The sequence below is a fragment of the Ictidomys tridecemlineatus genome, chromosome X (genome assembly GCF_052094955.1).
Source record: "Ictidomys tridecemlineatus isolate mIctTri1 chromosome X, mIctTri1.hap1, whole genome shotgun sequence".
NCBI classification, from domain to species: Eukaryota; Metazoa; Chordata; class Mammalia; order Rodentia; family Sciuridae; genus Ictidomys; species Ictidomys tridecemlineatus.
Window position 1 is genome coordinate 77,705,721 of NC_135493.1, and position 19,975 is coordinate 77,725,695.

The 19,975-nt window shown below is 34.7% G+C and overlaps 1 protein-coding gene across 2 annotated transcripts in view; it reads right to left on the minus strand.

Moving 5' to 3' along the window:
• The window catches only part of Zdhhc15 (zDHHC palmitoyltransferase 15), a 94,437-nt gene that overhangs the window by 7,948 nt on the left and 66,514 nt on the right, over positions 1 to 19,975 (minus strand). For both annotated transcript variants that reach the window (XM_005337490.5, XM_040281766.2), the window contains exon 11: positions 6,751 to 6,828. In XM_005337490.5, the coding sequence (XP_005337547.1) occupies positions 6,782 to 6,828 (47 nt within the window). In that variant the 3' untranslated portion in view covers positions 6,751 to 6,781. The remainder of the gene's footprint in view (positions 1 to 6,750; positions 6,829 to 19,975) is intronic.

The window sequence follows — 19,975 nt, forward strand, 5'->3', positions numbered from 1 at the left end:
CATATACAGTACAATTTTTTATATCTCTGGTTGGATATAAAGTATACAATTGACGAATTGACACCAATTTGTGTCTTCATCCATGTACCACCATCCTTGCTAATCCTCTGCCCCCTTCTTTTCCCTCCCATCCCTCTGCCCCATCTAGAATATGTCTATTCCTCCCATGCTCCTCCTCCATACCCCAGTATGAGTCAGCCTCCTTATATTAGAGAAAACATTTGACATTTGTTTTTTTGGGGATTGGCTAACTTCACTTTGCATTATCTTCTCCAACTGCATCCATTTACCTGCAAATGTCATGATTTTATTTTCTTTTTATTGCTGAGTAAAATTCCAGTGTGTATATATATGCCACATGTTTTTATCCAAACATCTACTAAAGGGCATCTAGGTTGGCTCCACAGTTGTTTTTCTTTTCTTTTTTTTTTTAACACAGTGTCATTTTTAATACCTTTATTTTGTTTATTTTTAAATTTATTTTTATGCGGTTCTGGGGATCAAACCCAGTGCCTCACATGTGCTAGGCAATGAGCCACAACCCTAGCCCTTGTTTTTCTTCTTTAGAATTGTTTTGACTACTCTAGTTCTTTTGCTTTTCCATATACATTTTAGAATAGGTTTGTCCATACTTATAAAAAACCTTGCTAGAATTTTAATTGGGATCTAATTAGATCTTCATGTCAATTTGGAGAGAATTAATCTCTCTTTTTTTTTGAGATGGAGTTTCACAATATTTTCTGGGCTACTGTCAAACTCATAGGTTCAAGCCATTCTCCGGCCTCAACCTTCCAAGTAGTTGGGAATACAGGTGTACACCTTTGTGCCCAACTAACTGAAAACTATTTGAGTCTTCTCGCTCATGAACATGGTATGTCTTGCCATTTATTTGGGTCTTCTTTGGTTTCTTTCATTAGTGTTTTGTAGATTTTAGTATGCAGATCCTATATAAGATTTGTTATATTTTTTTTTAAAGAGAGAGAGGAGAGAGAGAGAGAGAGAGAATTTTTAATATTTATTTATTTATTTTAGTTCTCGGCGGACACAACATCTTTGTTGGTATGTGGTACTGAGGATCGAACCCGGGCCGCACGCATGCCAAGCGAGCGCGCTACCACTTGAGCCACATCCCCAGCCAAGATTTGTTATATTTATGTCTAGTTATTTAACTTTTTTGGAGTACTATGTTTTTAATCTTAGATTCACAGCTGTAAATTGCTAATATATAAAAACATAATAGATATTTGAGTATTGATCTTGTGTGCTGTAAATTTGCTAAGCTCACTTATTAGTTATAGTAGTTTTGTAGATTCTTTGAATTATCTACATATACAATCATGTCATCTGCAAACAAAGATATATAACTTCTTTCTTTCCAACTGGAATATCTTTTATTTCTTTATCTAGCATTACTGCATATGTTAGGACTTTCATTATAATACAGGAAAAGAATAATATGAAAGAATAGATGAAGCTATGGCTAATGGAGAACAGAAGTACCATCTATGGTTATATAGTAGTTAAATAATAAGTAGTTAAGAATTACCTAAGTAGGTAAATAATGAAGACTTATCAGGTCAGTGAGGCTAGAGGCCACACATCTGTAATCTCAGTCATGATATTTGCAATCAGTAGCAATCAATATTTATAATGCATTTTTTTGGTGGTAGTTTTCAGCAGCCTGGGTGTAGGATTGGAGAAGAGAGACAGATGGATTGAATCTGGAATTTGGATTTTTGTTGACTAGGGCAATGAATTTAGTGGCATAAGAATATTAGCAAGAGAATTTGAAATTCCTAGGCTTGATGAAGATGTAGGTAACTCATATCAAAATTTTGACTTCACTTACATTTTTGGCATATTTCCTTTCAGTGGTTTTCTATATATATATAGATGTATTTTATATTTAAAAGTTTTAAATTAAAATGTAATTTTATAAAGTTTTCAAGGCACATTCCTGTTGGAACCTGTATTTTTTTGTTGCCAAATATATTTCATTGTATGGGTATATCATATTTTATTTATCTACTTATCAGTAGATGGACACTTGGGTTGTTTCTACTTTTTGAACATAATGAATAATCTTATGAATATTTATATACAAATTTCGGTGGATGTATGTTTCCATTTTTCTTGGTTATATACCTAGAAGGTTTTGTGTGTGTGTGGTGCTGGGGATTGAACCCAGGGCCTTGTGCATGTGAGGCAAGCACTCTACCAACTGAGCTATATCCCCAGCCCTAGGAATAGAATTATTGGGTCATTTGGTAATTATATGTTTAATATCTCAAGGAACTGCCAAAATGTTTTCAAGAATGACTGCACCATTTTACTTTCCCAGCAGCAACGTTTCAGGGTTTTGATTTCTTCACATCTTCACCAAAATTGTTTTCATCTATCTTTATCATTGTAACTACACCAAGTGGATGTTAATTGATATCTCATTGTGGTTTTAATTTGTTTCCCTAATGGCGAATGATGTTGAACATTTTTTTCATGTGTTTAATGGTTGTTTGTTCATTTGTATATCTTCTTTGGCAAAATATCTGTTTAGGTTCTTTGTCCAGTTTAAAAATTGGGTTATTTTCCTTTAATTATTGAATTGTATGTGTTATTCATATGTTCTGCATTCAAGTCTCATCAGATATTTAACTTATGAATGTTTTCTCCCCAACACCACTTATTGTATGATACTATTTATATGAAATGTACAAAATAGGCAAATCCATAGTGATAGAAAGTAGACTAGCAACTGCTTAGGGGTGGGAATGGTGAGAATGGGGAGTGGCTGCTTATTTGTATGGGGATTCTTTTTGGGGTAAGAAATGTTCTAAAATTGATTTTTGTTATGGTGAATATACTAAAAGGCACTGAATTATAAATGTCCAAATTATATAGTATGAGAATTATATCTCAATAAAACTGACAAAAAATATCACTATTTATTTATTTATTTGGTACTGCGGATTGAACTCCGGCATGTTCTACCACTGAGCTACATTCCCAGTCCTTTTTGACTTCTTATTTTGAGACAGGGTCTTACAAGTTGCTAAGGCTGACCTCAAACTTGTGATTCTCTTGCCTTGGTCTCCCAAGTTGCTAGGATGACAGGAATGTACCACCTAGGCCTGGCTAAAATTATACTTTTGAATTTGGGGTTGGGGTGGAGTTCGTGGTAGCATGTGCAAGATCCTGGGTTCAATTTCTAACACCATGTAAAAATGAAATTAAGCTGCATTCACACAGCTTTTTCATAGTCTTATTAATTATTCTTCAAATAATTATTTTAATAGTCACACAATTTTTCTTCAGAATGATGTACCAATATATTTCACCATTCCTCTATTGCTAGATATTTAGTTTTGCTTCAAAATTTTTACCATTATAATAAATTGATGATAAATAGTTGTGCAGAGCTCAGATCATTTCATTAAAATACATTCCTAAAATGAATTAGACAAAATTATGCTCTGTGAATGTATAAATATAGCACAGTGAATTCCACTTTTATGTATATCTATAAAGCACCAATTAAAACAAATAGATAAATAAATAGAAGGAAGACCATTAGCAGAGGAAGGGGAATTGGGGGAGGGAAGAGGTGTTGGAAAAAGGAGGCACCAGGGACTTAAATGGAGCAAATTAAATTTCACACATGTATGATTATGCCAAAATGAATTCAACTATTATGTATAACTAGAATGCACAAATAAAAGTATAAAATACATTTCTAAAATGGAATTAGTTACTAGATAAAATTGTATGAACAATTTAAGGCTTTTATACATGTCACCAAATTACTCTAAAAAATGATCTATGTATTTAAACTTACATCAGCAGTGTAAAATAACATCTATTTCAACATGTCCTTGCCAATACTAGGTACCACAATTTGTAAGTACTGGCTGATTTAATAGACAAAAATTGCTATTTTAGGTTATTTTAATTTGTATTCTTTTATGGTGAAGTTGAACAATTTTCACGCATCTTCATTTTAATTCATATGTTACTGATTTTTCATATCTTTTGTCCATTTTCTAACATTGCTTACTGATTTACAAGAGCTTTCTAATTTATGGATGTTTAATTTTGCGCACTGTATATTCTGCAAATGTTTTTATGAGTTTGCCTTTTCATTTTGAAAAAAATCATCTAGAATCACTGCATTTTTGTGTAAAAATATGGCAATAATTTCTTTTTATACACAAAAATTTGAGACAAAATGAAAATAAAGTCAGCGTTTGTTAACTCTAAATGGCAAGCACATATGTAAATCATCATTCTATCCTTCATTCTTTAACTAAAATATGTTTCAAAATAAAATAAAGGAAAATATATAGACATTTAATAATTTGAACATATATAACTATTCATCTGTTCTGTTCATAGACATTAAAGTTGTTTTAGTTTGGAGTTTTTATAAATATCACTGTAATAATTATTTATATATTTTGTTTTTATTTTTATTATTATAATTATTATTATTTGTGGTGCTGGGGATTGAACCTATGGCCTTGCACATGCCAGGCAAGCACTCAACTGAGCTATACACTTCCAGTCCAACATTTAAAAAAAAATTCTCCATTTCTTGATAAGTTTTAAAATGCTCCAATTCTTCCCTCCTGTGTGCCCAAACACTATTTTATTATTATCAGAACATAACTTTGTGGTTTTTTTTCTATAAACTAAGTGGTTCAGTTAATTGGACAAAATGCCATGGAAAAGGTATGAAACATATAAAAATATATTTCATAGTTCAATATTCACTGAAGGTGCTCTGAAAAACGTGTTATATAGTAATATGAGTTTGGGAAATAATTTGTTCCACTTTGGGGGATTCACAATGTTCTGTAGCATGTTAAAAGTCCTGATAAATACTGCAATAAAGAAAAATGTCCATGATTTGCACAAAGGGAAGGATCTAACAGTCAAATTAGTTCAAGTGAATATTACAACCTCCTGTTGGTGAGTCACAAAATTCAGTAGCATATTGAAAGCTTTAAGAACTCCTACAAGAAAGACAATTCTCTCTCAGGCTGGGTTGTGGCTCAGCGGTAGAGCGCTTTCCTAGCACTGTGATGCCCTGGGTTCAATCCTCAGCACCACATAAAAATAAATAAATAAAATAAAGGTATTTGTGTACATCTACAACTAAAAAAATAAAATTAAAAAGATAACTCTCTAACCCTTATATAGGGTTTTTTAGAATACCTTGATAACATACAAAAATCAGAAAATAAGAGAGATGAGCACCATAGATAACTGAAATCTAGATACTACTAGCATATGAATTATCTTAGCTAAATATTAAACATTTCATCTAGGCTGTGGATAAGAAAGTAGATCGAATTCTTCCTTCTTTTTAATGTTATTATTATTATTATTTGCTACCAGGGAGAACCCAGAGGTGCTTTACCACTGAGCATATCCCTAGCCCTATTTATTTATTTATAGGTAGGGTCTCCATAAGTTGCTTAGGGCCTTGAAAAATTGCTGAGGCTGGCCTTGAACTTGCAATCCTCTTGCCTCAGCCTCCCATGTAACTGGGATTACAGGTGTGCATCATCATGCCTGGCTTTAACCTTTAAATTTTTTTTTAGTTGTATATGGACATAATACCTTTATTTATTTTTATGTGGTGCTGAGGATCGAACCCAGTTCCTCATACATGCAAGGCAAGTGGTCTATTACTCAATTACAACCCCAGCCCCTTTAACCTTTGATAATGTGTGAAGATGGAGAGTAAGTAGCCCAAGTCAGATTTTTAAATGTAATGCCATCATGAAAAGAGCACAATTTGAAGTCAGCCTTGGGTTGGAATCCTAGGTGAGCTACTTACTAGCATGTAATCTCAGATAAGTAGTTTAACACCTCTCTGCACCTCATTTTTCTCATAAGTAAAATGGGAATAGTAATATCTGCCTCACAGAGTTAACATGAGGATTAAATGAGATAACACATACAAAGTACACAGCAAAATGACTGGCATATACAAAGTCTTATACAGTATCTTTACTTGTATATAGCTGACCTTCTGTAAGGGACAGAATTGAGACCTCAGAACCCACAGGCAGATTGACAGCCTTCTGAATAATTGATAACTTTTTCTTGAGAAAAGAATTGGAAATTCTTTTAGATTGAGTTTTGAGCTTCATGGTTTTTCTATAACTAAAAATCTCCTTTTAATATTAAATTCCACTTGGTTTATTTACCTGTGAGTGCTGCAAAGAGAAGTCTGTTTAGCTTTTCACTAGGCTAAAGAGAATCCTGTGTGTAAAGCTGCCTGCCACTGATTACAGATTAGTAGCATTTTAGGAGGGTTGGAGTGTAGGGAGGATGCTTTTTGCCTGTTAGTGGGTAAGAGTAGGTTATTAACTGACATAATAGAGTCAGGCAAAAGGAACCTATTTGTAACCCATATCATTTCAGAGGCCTGGGATGCACCGTGACAAGGTTTATAATTCACAGTATGAAAGTAGATAACCTGAATGGAATGTTTGGCTGTTTCAGTATCTCCTGGGGTCTTTTAGCACAAGTGACATAAGTGTGAGTTTGTAGAGAAAAAAGGAGTCTTTTTCAGTACACTGCACAGAGAAATTATGTGTAGAACATCTGCTTATGTGCACAATGAGATTGAAGAATTTAACATTCTGTTCACCAGAATGAGAATTATTCCTTTTGTAGTTATGTTCCAAAGGCTACTTCTTAGCAGTCTGGTGGCCCTGAATGTGCTTCCCTAGAAATACTGACCTGTTTGAGAGATTCAGAAATGAGAAAACTGCTACGTTTCTGTTTCCACTGCAAGAGATGATGAGACTTCTGGATAATCTGTAAGATTGAAAAATAAAGGTGAGTGCTATGATTTGGATATGGTTTGAGTCTCTTCCTGAAAAGTTCATGTGTTAGAAGCTTGATGCTTGGTGTGGCAGTGTTGAGGTGGTAACCCTTTAAGAGACAGTGCCTGGTGGAAGCTGATTAGGTCATTGGGGGGTGCCACACTCAGAAGGCAATACTGTAGTTATCACTACCTGGTTAGTTCTTATAAGAGCAGGTTATTATAAAGCAAGACCACGCCATGTGTTTGGCCCCTTCTACATGTGGTCACTTCCTTTTCTGTTTCTCTACCATGTTGTGATGGAGCTAGTGGGGCTTTGCCAGAATGCTGTTGTCATGATGTTTGGACCCTCCAGCCATCAGAATTTTGAGTCAAATAAACCTCTTTTCTTTATAAAGTACTTACCCTCAATTATTTTCTTATAGCAACAGAAAATAGAATAAGACAGTGATCAAATTCCCCTGTGTCTCATTTGGGTAGCTATTCATTCAATGGTATTTTTTCTTCTTATCTACTCTGGAGACAGCAAATATCTACAAATATTTACGGACTGGTGTTCTACATGGGAGCATTTGTAAGCAGTCCAGCTATTCACATTCCAAGAGCAATCAGCCTTCTATACTATGAACTAAGATTACTTTATTTATCAGCATTATCTGATCCATAATAATGACTGGTATTTGACTTAAATAGCTGTGATGACAGCTCAACATCATCTGACTTTAATGGAATGTTTTGGGTCTCGCTACTCACAAAATTACCCTATCTTGCTGTTATTCCATTGGACATAATTGAGATAGCTATTATAGTACTTTAGGTGTTGGTATATTTCTAAAAAGGAGTGAGGTTTCTAGAAAATAAGAGTCCCCAGATTAACAAGTAACATCATTTGTGGTACAAATGTTTTTGTTTCTGACCTCCAGCTTTTTGGAAGAGCAAAATACACTCTCAATCAGCAGCTTAATGCATGGATAATCACTTTCTTCATACATTCAGCATAATAATGTACTTGGCACTTGGAGATAAAAAAATTTGACAGTGGTCATCCCCTACAGTTTCTGCCTGGTATACTTTCTTTTATGAAATTAGTGTGTCTTCCAGAGTACTTCCATAACTGGGAGATCTCTGAAGACTCAGGCCAAGCAGTCAGGGTGGGTTACCTTTGCCATGGCAGGTTAGCAAACCCTCATGCCAGTGAGTTAATTGGGAAAATTCCAAACACAAGGCTGCTTTCTTCTAGGAATAGTGGAAAAGTAAAAATGCTTCCGAGAATGTTTTTCCTTTGAATCATGATCCCATGGTAGGCACAACATTCTGTGTTGTCTGGAATCCCAGCCTCATAGTATTCTTGCTATTGAATCTGAACAGAAAACAGCTGTAGTGACCAGGTCTTCAGTGATGGATATAGAGAATAACTCATATTTGTACAACAAAGGGAAAAAGAGGCAGAAAGTGCTTAAGGATGCAACTCATCTCACCTATCCAAGTTTCTACCAAGAAGGCAATTGACAGAGGAAAAGACAATTCTGGAAGTATAACAAATTTCTTTGCCTTGCTGCTTCTGAGAAGTGATGTTAATCCTTTTGATGCTTACTCCTTGAAAATGGTTGGTTGTCTCAATATTTTTTAGGTGTGGTTGGCAATGAACCTTTCCAGAACTGATTTTTAGGATTCTGCTAAGTGCATTTTTTTTTACGTTTTTTCCATTGCAAGTCACAATTTTATTTGGCACAAAACATTTCCACCATGCAGTTATTTGAATTAAAATCACGTGCTTTCAGACACTGATATTTGTGCTGAAAAACATGATTACCAATTTCCTTCATTGTTTTACTCCCAGGGTAAGATTAAGGTAAGGCTGCATAGGTAGGCTCACCTGGTAAGAACCAAATTGAGAAAATGCAAATACTTTTAAAAAATAAGGTTCTTCATAACAGAAGACAAATGAACAATCTAGGAAGTCAATTCACCCTCTCTTTTTTGCCATCTGTACTTATACTACTTCCCCATCCCATCTGCTTTTGCTGCCTATGCAGTAGTGATTTCACCATTATTCAATGGGTGAGTACTTGAATCAAGGATGATATCATTTTAGTCTTCTTGAATGCTGATGCTTGCCTTGTTTTTTTTCCTGTTTGTCCCAGATCTCCTCCTTTTCTTTAACATTCTAGGTTTCTAATAAACCCTTGATTCTATGTAAAGTGACTATGACAGCATATTTACATTTCCTTCTAGCCAGTGATTCTCAAAGATTGGGAAGAGTAGAGAAAAGGATGCAATGTGGAGTCTGGAAGAACTTGCACTGTGTTGTGACAACTTCATGACCTTACATAAATCATAAACCAGACTCAGTTATTTTTTAATCTGTAAAATAAGGCAATCTAATAATCTAAATGATCATTAGTAATAGATAGATCAATAATAATAAATAGATCATTAATAATCTAAATGATCTCTCATTTAGATTATTTTTCATACCTACCCTGAAATATGAGTATTTGCTAATGTTCTATCTTTGAACCTCTGAATTTTTCTTTCATCGTTCATTTCCTTGTCCACATAGATGCATGTCAGTACTGCTTATATGATTCCCAATTTTTACTTTCTCTAATTTTATTCTCTCCTTTGATTTTCTCCTTCACCTTTCATGGGTTTATCTGCCATAATTCCTATAACTACCAATGACTCCCAGATCTCTCTAGTTGGTGGGACTATGTCCAGTTATTTAAAATGTCTCTTGGCTTTGATCCTTCCTCTCCATTTTTAGTGTTACAACTACTCATGAATCTATTATGACACACACTGGGCTTCCTGCTGCTCTTTTTAGGTCTTATCTATCCAAATTGTAACTCATCCTGCTTATTATCAGTACCTGAGTAATATTTCTCAAATTTATCTTTCATTATATCAATATTAACTCATGACCATAACATTAATATCTATTTCCTTCACCAAGTCTACAAAGCCCTCCACCATGAGGTTTTATCTTACCTCTCTGAAGACTACTGCTCAAAATGCACAATGCCTACCATGTGCTTCAGAATGGGTGGCCTCTTTAGTCTTCTTATCCCATTCACATTGTACCTCTTACTTGAAGTGTTATTTCCTTCCTCTTAGCATCTATGTTAATGTTATCCACCCTAATCACATTTAAGGAAGTCCTGCCTCTTCCTTAAAACCTTACTTGTATTGACCATATCCTTTCCGTTTTTATTGATATAGTTTAAGCATCACTAACCATCAATCACACACCATATGTATCACACAGTGCTTAGCATAAGGCTAAGCCTACATTAGGTATGTAATTAATAGCATCACTTTTATAGAAATGCTCACAATCAAATGCATTGGACTTAAGGGCTTTTCTCATCTTTCCCTGCAATTGTGAATTTCTTGAGGGCAGAGGCCTCTTTTCACTTATCTTTATATCCCTCCATAGTACCATGTTTGATGTATCCCCTCGGAAGTGCCTTCTGACCTCAATGGTTAAAGATTTGCATTATTTCAGGAACACATACTAATTCAGAGTTTACGACTGGACAATGCAGGTAAAACAGTAAAATGAACATCCATGATACTACTGTATGAAATGAGTTTTCTAGGAGCCAAGGGCATGGATACTTTCTTCTTATCTAGAGACCATGGGGATCATGTCACTTGCAGATTGCTTACTTACCCAAAGGAGTAGCCCTACCCTAACCTAGTATATTATGTTTGATCCTTTCAGGGATAAGACCTAGAATTACTACTCTTGAGCAAAGGCAAATGACAGGTGTGAGAATAGGTCATTGATAGACTGGTGGCCAAATGCTAGATAGAGGTGATAAGGGGAAAAACTATGTGCATATAGAGAATATATGAATAAAATATTTTGTTTCAGGACACATGAAGTATATTAAAATGTAAGTTTACAGTATCCTTTAGTATATAATAGCATTCTTTTTAAAAAAAGAAAACTGGGAATGGAATCACCATCATGGCATTTGCAGGTAAATGGACCGAGTTGGAAAAGATAATGATAAGTGAAGTTAGCCAATCCCCAAAAAACAAATGATAAATGTTTTTTTGTGATTTAAGGATGCTGATTCATAATGGGGTTGGCGGGGAGCATGGGAGGATTAGATGAACTGTAGATAGGGCAGAGGAGAGGGAGGGAAAGGGAGGGGGTATGAAAGATAGTGGAATGAGATGGACCTCATTACCCTAAGTACATATATGAAGACATGAACAGTGTGACTCTACTTTGTGTTACAAACAGAGATATGAAAAATTGTGCTCTGTATGTGCAATATGAATTGTAATGCATTCTGCTCTAATATATAACAAATTAAAATAAAATAAATATTAAAAAACAAGCTAAAAAATCAAACAATATGAATTAGAAACAAAGAAAGAAACTATTTGGTCGAAAAATAACAGGTTGTGGTTATTTAATTTCACTACTGAATCCTGAGTATTAGATGGGCCCATAAAATATCACAGCTTAGGGCTGGGGCTGTAGCTCAGTGGTCGAGCACTTGCTTGGAACAAGTGAGGCACTGGATTCGATCCTCAGAACTGCATAAAAATAAATAAATAAAGATACTGTGTTCATCTACAACTAAAAAATATTTTTTTAAAAATCACACCTTAGAGCTGAAGATAGCTTGGACACCATGGCATTGAAAATGAGGTCAGAGAGTAGAAGGTACTTTCCACAGTCTCAAGTCCAACTTAGTGGCAAAGCTGGGAAGTGTTTGCCATGTCAGAGCCCTATGTTTTTCCATTCTTTTATTTTTGGTGAAATAGTCACAGACACTGAGATAATTTATTTTGAATGGAAATTAAAAAGTCTATAAACAAAAAAGGAAATAGGCACAAAGGAGAGCTACTGGGTAGTACAGTGGTTAAGAGTTTGGACTCAGGAATGAGTATCTGTTGCTTACTTAGTTGTATGACTTTGGGTTTCTCTGAATGTGAGTTTCCTCTTCTGTAGAATAGGGTTGTTTGTTTACAGCTCACAAAATGATTATGGTTATTAAATATAACAAAGCCTGAAAATCATCTGGCACATAATAGTCATTAAACTAACAGCTGTGCCCTCTGAATGAACCCAACTATCATTTTCTTTTTTCAAAATTTTTAATTTGTTCTTTTAGTTATACATGTTCTTTTTAGAATGTATTTTCACATATTATACACACATATAACCTCTCATTATTGTGGTTGTACATGAGGTGAAGTTACACTGGTCGTGTATTCATTTATGGAGATAGGAAAGTTATGTCCAATTCATTCTACTGTCTTTCCCATTCCCATCACCAACCTTCCCCTCACGCACCCACCACTCCCACCCCATCCATTCTGGTGAACCTCCCCTTCTCCTTCCCACCCGCCTATTGTGAGTCAGCATCCACAAATCAGAGAGAACATTTGGCCTTTGTTTTTTTGGGGGGGGGGATTGGCTTATTTCACTTAGCATGATAGTCTCCAGTTCCATCCATTTACTGGCAAAGGCCACAATTGCATTCTTCTTTATGGCTGCTAACCATCATTTTCTATGTGCAACTGTGTTTTGCTGGGGTTGCAGAGAATAAGGAAATGCAGTTGACAAGCTCTTTGACTTCAGTGGGTTCCCATCTAGGACCCTATTGTACAACCTTTTACTAGAGCCAAACTGTTTTCTTCCTGTCCCCCTCACTTAGTTTGGGGTCTTATTAATTACAACCAGTGAATCTCCTCATATCTTCTGTCTCTTTCCTTGCCACCAATCCATATCCTATCTAATCATTAAGGCCCCAATTCTATCTACACTGTGACCAGCCTAGCCCATAGGAAATCAGCCTTCCCCCCTCATTTAATTATCAATTTATTCTGAATTCCTATGTGGAAAGATGGAAAGAATTGACTGAAACTAAGGGCTTTTCTATAGCTATCTGTACCTACTTCCATTATTCATGGGAATAAATAAGAGCAATTTGATACCTAAGGAAGTATATTTTTGAGGCATAAAACATGAATTTAAATTAGGACCCTAAGTTCTGTGGCAGTATTTAAAGTTCCTCAGGCATAATCATAGGTCTGATTAGGCCTGAAGAACTAAATGATAAAGTAAGGTTTCCTTCAAGCAAGATTCAATGGCTCTCTCTCACTGGGAGATGATTGTACAGAATATCACCCAAAGAGGCTTCTTCTAAACAACAAAGCTCTTAATGTGAAAGACTTCTTGTCTTTGAACCAGAGCTCTTGTATACAGAATGTACTCGAAGAGTTTGAGTTCTGAAGAAGAGAAGGGCTCTCACCAGTCCTCTCAGAAGGTCCAGGGATTAGAGCAATCTCAGCCCTATAATGAAAGTGTGCTTTGATAGGAGTATCATTTCATCATCTTCTGAAAATAGTATTTTTCTCAGATCAATCCCCTGCTCAGAAACCTTCAGAAATTCATCACCCACAGAATAAAGTTCTTAGTCTTGTATCCGAGGTCCTACCCAATTTAATATCAATTTACCGGCTGAGTCAATCTAAAAATCAGCTCATCTGGTCAATAACATATCCTGTATTGTGTTTTATTGGACAGCTTTCCAGGTATATGTCTTATCTCCCCAGATAAATGTAAGACCTTTGAGTTTAAAGACTGTACTGTTTAAAACCTGTTATGGGCTCAATGTTGTAACTTTAGCATGCTCTCAATAAATACTGCTTTATTTCTTCTGCTGTTCTTTCTAACAGGTGATTTGTCATGGCAGCAGAAACTATCAGATTAAAAATCAAAAACCTGTTCTACATTGACAATAGTAATGGCTGTCAAACAAAGAAAGCTTTATCCAAATAAAGGAGTAGAAAATTAGCTACATATGAAACACTTCATATACTAGATGATGAAATTATTATTTGTCTGGGTATGTGTTCAGCATTTGACAGGGAGGAGATTAATTCCTCCAAGTCCTAGTTATCATTAGCATCAGAAAGCTATATTGGCAAATTAAAGCAAATTTTTGGTTTTGTTTTATAAAGTTTTTTTACTTTATAAAATATACCTCTTGGGATATACTCTATTAAAAATTATCAAAGGAAATCAAAGAGTTCATATCTAGTCTCATTAATTGGAGCTCAAAGCAGTCATGGCTAGTTAAGGAAAGTTCAGTTCTTTTACCACTAGATTCTTTTTTTTAAAGAGAGAGAGAGAGAGAGAGAGAGAGAGAGAGAGAGAGAGAGAGAGAGAGAGAGAGAGAGAGAGAGAGAGAGAGAGAGAGAGAAGAGAAGAGAAGAGAAGAGAAGAGAGAAGAGAGAAGAGAGAGAGAGAGAGAGAGAGAGAGAGAAGAGAAGAGAAGAGAAGAGAGAAGAGAGAAGAGAGAGAGAGAAGAGAGGGAGATAATTTTTTAATATTTATTTTTTAGTTTTTCGGTGGACACAACATCTTTATTTTATTTTTATGTGGTGCTGAGGATCGAACCCAGTGCCCTGCACATGCCAAGTGAGCACGCTACCACTTGAGCCACATCCCCAGCCCAACCACTAGATTCTTTTGAAACGTTTTTCCTCTTATAGTTGATACACTGATATAGAATAAATAAAATATGTTGTGTATAATTATCACATACCCTGGGGCTTGATCCTGTCTTGGAGCTCTTTACTAGATTCTCAAACTAGGATAATAGAAGCACTGGTGAGAAGGAGAGAAGGAACAGACTTTACAGTCTCTACTAGGAAATAAAGTAAGTCTAATGGACAGAGGTTACGTAATTACAATTGGCAAATGCTAACCTTAGGTATTTATATCAAAGTCAAGACTGAGTTAATTTCCTGTCAAATAACCGCAAAATAAATGTAATTGGTAATGTTTTTGTAAAGACTCAAATCTGTGGGTCTAGGCAAGAGATTCATTGAAAGGTCCATTACTATGAGTTGATATTTGTGCCTGAAAGTAAGAGGAACTGGGAAGTCCCTGGAAACTGTGGGACAACTTTTCTCTGAGTAGTTCTGATTCCATCAGAGTTAAGCCTAGACCCTTAAGTCTCATGACTACCATTCAGGGCTCAGGTGCCTTGGTTTCTTATAGTCTGGGCAAATCCACATCTGAGATAGGAGAGTGTTAAGGAGAACCCCTACATGAGGGCTATAGGTCACTTGAAGTTGCTTATTTGAGTCAATGTGAAAATAAACCTTTTATGCCTCCTTTGTAAGATCTTCAAAACCAATTAGGGCTGTATTACTACTTATTATAAAGTATTTCTGGATAAGAACTTCTTTAGAGACACCTAATATTATTCTATCAAGGATGTTGGGAAAAAGAGTTACTTCCAGATGACATTAGCAAGATGGTAGAGTTGGAGATGCTAGCCTCCCTTTCTTGCACAAAGAGCAACATTTTGGCAGCTATACATAAATGAAAATAACTCTGGAACAGCTCAGGAGTCCATTTAAAAAGGGTCTGAATTAGAACAAGATATATTCCATGCTTGTATAATTATGTCAAAATGGAATTTACTGTCATGTATAACCAAAAAGAACCAATAAAAAAGCTGTATCTACAGTGGAAGAAACAACTCAATAATGATCACACAAAAAGGGTGGAAAGGATAGTTTCACTTTGCCTGTATTACCCCATACCCTAAGGTGGTATCATTTAGCAGGAAAAGGGAATAAATTTAACCAAGGAAGTGAAAGATACATATGTTAAAAACATTAAAACAATGATGTAAGAAACTGAAGAAGGCACAAATAAATGGAAAGATATCTTCATGGACTAGAAGAATCAATATTGTCAAAACATCCATATTACCCAAACCAATCCACACACTCAATGCAACCCATATCCAAATACCCAGGGCATTTTTCACAAATAGAAAAAAATCATAAAATTTGTAAGGAACCACAGTCAAAGTAGCCCTGGGAGGGGTTTGGAGGAGAACAAAGTTAGAGCCATCACATGATCTGATTTGAAATTATATTAGAAATCTATGTCAACATACTTTATATACAGAGGTATGAAAAATTGTGGTATATATGTCTAATAAGAATTGTAATACAAAAAAACCAAAGTACATGTACGAAGACATGAATTGATGTGAACATTCTTTATATACAAAGATATAAAAAATTGTGCTCTATATGTGTAATGCATTCTGCTGTCATGTATTTAAAAAAATAAAATCAATTAAAAAGAATTTTGGATATGGTATAAAAGCAGACATATAGAACAATTGAATAGAATACAGAGTGCAGAAACAAACAAGCATATTCTGTTAAGTAGTCATTGATAAAGGTGACAATAACAATAAAATGTGAAAAGGGTAGTCCCTTCAATAAATGGTGTAGTAGGGAATCCTGTATATCCACATGCAAATGAATGAAATTGAATCCCTATCTTATATAATTCACAAAAATTCAATTCAAAAGAAATAAAATACTTAAACCTAAGGACCCAAACTATAAAAGTCCTAGAAGAAAACATAGAGGAAAGACTTCTTCACACTGGTCTTGGAAATGATTTTTTGGATATGAAACTAAAAGCACAAGAAATAAAAGCAAAGCTTAACAGTGGGACTAAATCAAACTAAAGAACTTCTATACAGCAAAAAATAATCAACAAGTTGAAAAGGCAACCTATGGAATGGGAGGAAATATTTATGAACCATACATATTTCATTAATAACCAGATTATGCTCAACTCACAGAACTCAATAGCAAACAAACAAAATCCAAAAAAAAAATCCCTCTCAAACAAAACAAAATAAACAACAACAACAAACAAACAAATGAATAACTGGATTTAAAAATGTGCAATGGACTGAAATAGACATTTTCCCTAAGAAAACATAAAAATGGTCAACAGGTACGTGAAAAGGTACTCCAATCCCTAATCATCAGGAAATTGCAATTCAAAACCACCCTGCGATATTAACTAGGATGCAAGGATGGCTATTTTCATAAAGTCAAAAGATAAGGCTGTGGATGTAGTTTAGGGAAAGGGTGTTTTCCTACCATGCACAAAGCCCTAGGTTCAATCTCTAGCACAACACAAAAAAAGTCAAAAGATAACAAGTTGGTGAGAATATACAGAAAAGGGAACCCTTGTATTCTGTTGGTAGGAGTGTAAATTGGTATAGCCACTAGGGTAAACAGAGGAAAATGGAGGTTCCTCAAGAAATTTAAAATAGAACTTCCATATGACCCAGCAATTCCTCTTCTGGGTATATGTACATTCCATGTTCATTGTTGCATTTTTCTTGTTCACTATGGCATATTAAAGATATGGAAATGACAAGTGTCTATGGATGCATAAATGGATTAAAAAATTGTAAAATTCACACATACACAGGATTATTATTCAGCTTTGAAAAAGAGAAAATACTATCATTTGCAAAAAAGAAATGGATGAAATTGGAAGACCTAATGTTAATTGGAATAAGCCAGACACAGAAAGAAAAATCCTTCAGGATCTCTCATATATGAGGAAACAAAATAACAAAAAAAGTCAAATATATAGAAACAGAACAGAAGGGTGATTACTAGAGGCAGCATAGGTAGGCATGGTGAGATGTAAGTCAAAGTATACAAAGTAGAAGTTATATAGATGAATAAATCTAAAGATCCAAAGTATAGTATATGAACTATAGCTAATAGCATGATACTGTATACTAGAAATTTTTCTAAGAAAGTATATTTTAGGTGTTCTTATCACAAAAAAAAATAAGTTAACTAAGAGATGATTAAACTGCTTACCCATAGTGATTACCTATGCATATATATCTCAAAACATCATGTTGTACACCTTAAATTTTTGCAACAAAAATAAATAAAGAAGAAAATTATAAGAGTTATTCCTTTGTGCTACAGTCTGGATCTTAAATGTCCCCCAAAGACTTTGCTTCTGAGAAGGCCAAAGGCTTCTTTAACATTTCACATACAAGTAGGCTTTGACTCACAGCAGTTTCCATTCAAAAATATCCCTGACAGTCATATCCATTTTATTATTCATGACACTTAAGGATAGTTACCACAGATGCTACCTATCCAGTTTAGAAGAAATGGATCCCAATTTTGAACAAATTTGTAGAAAGATTTATATTGTAATCTCTAATTTTTAAATGTAAGCTACAGGAATGACCACAAGTAGTAATTCAACAGATTACTTCCTTAAAAAGATAAAATGTAACCTCAAGTCTCTACAAAGTTTTTTAAAGATGCCTGTTAAATATTCTCAGGAGACTACATGGATCTGTGTACTTGATTTACATACATTTACTTTATTTATTTGTATGTGATGCTGAGAATCGAACCCAGTACCTCATGCATGCTAGGCAAGCACTTTACCACTGAGCCACAACCCCAGCCTTAAAGTTGTTTCTTTACCTAGTACTTTTCTGTATTAAAATAAGGCAGGGAATTCAAAGAAGATAACTTCATATAGTTCTTAACTATGATATTATATTTTTACTTAACAGGCTACTATTAGTATATTTTAGCATTTTAGTTGTTTTCATTATGCAATGAAAAAGTACATGATTTATAGTAAACTAAACAGAATATTTTGGGCTGGAATAAAACCCTGACATCATTTCTAAAGGAAATTAAGTTCAACTCACATAAATTTACTTATAACACCTTTCCCAGGAATATACGTTGTTAAAAGTACAAGGACTATTTGTGGATGATCAGTTATGCATAGAAAATGGAGAAACCGAGAGAAACATAGAATCAACTGGACAAATAGCACAGCCTGAGAACTTGTGTTAGAGAAAAGCATCCTTTTCTAACAAAGTTGTTCGATGCTAAAATGAGTTCAATGAAGTTTAAAAACTTATCTATGTGATATGGCATAGTCTCACTAAAGAAGACTTAATAGTCTTATGATTTTATGAGTTATGTAAGATTCAGTTGAATTCTTCAGAGAGCAAGATGGCACCAAATCACATCACTGTGGTTCATATGTATTTGTTCACATGAGAGACATAACATTATACTGGGGGAAAAATCCCAGGATTTGGAATCAGGATGAATTTTAGTCCAGGTTCTATCACCTTTTTGCTCTGTGATCTTGAAGAAGTTATTTAACACATCATAATCTAAATTTCTTCAGTTATAAGATGAGGATGGTATTTGTAATAATGTCTACCTAATACAATGGTTGCAAAGGTCAAAGGTTGGAAAAAGCAGGTAAATAGTACTTTATCAAATATAAAATGATACACAATTTTTAAATGATTGAATATTTTAAAAAAAGTCTTAAATTGAAAACTGCTTCAAAAAGTAGCTTGTTTATGATGTGGTGCTACATCTATACTTAAATTTTTTCTGCTTACCAATACAATTCATAGATGGTTTTTTTTCCCATTGTGGAGTTATATCAAACCAGGTCCAGACTCCTTCAGATTTCTGTTAGAATTTGGGTTTTTGAATGTCAAAATAAGAGTTTGTATTACTTGTGGACTGCAGTAAGCAAGTCTATTCAGAAAGACTGAAGGCTGAACTCTGGTAGGTCAAAATATAGTTAATTTTCCAGTAGTCATCAGGAGGTACATGAGGGAGTTTCTTCTACTGTAAATTCTTTGGGTTGGGTGATTAACTGTTTTCTTTTGTATGTATGGATCTGGGGCTGTTTTGTCTTCCTTTGTTCTATAAATGTACTTTTTTCTAAAACTGGACTTTGAAGTAGAGAAGCTGGTCCAAGAAAATCTAACTGGGTGAACATTGAGAAAGCTTTAGTTTCTACCTCTGCTCCCTAACTCATTGCTTTTCCATGTCTTCATACAATCTCATTCATCCCAAGTACTGTTTGTGGTAACTATTATAAGTCTCTATTCAAAAACAGTACCAGCTACTGTTTTATTTGAAACAATAGCTAAAAATTACTCTCTGGATGGCTGGTATTGGCAATGTAAGCAAATGTTAGAGTCACAGAAGTAGGCCTACCAACAGGCAGAGAAATAGGGCTGGTAATGTGAATACATGCATAGCACTTTATTAGGTTTCCTGATTTATCTGAAAAGTTATAAATCATGATATTGCAAAGCTGGTAAGGAACCTCCTAAACTGCCATCTTATCCTATCTAAGCTACCCAATTCCACTAAACAAATCTGGCCATACTTACCATCTTCCATCCAGAGGGCACTTAAGAGGCTGACATGCTTATAAAATCTTTCTGAATATGATTTACT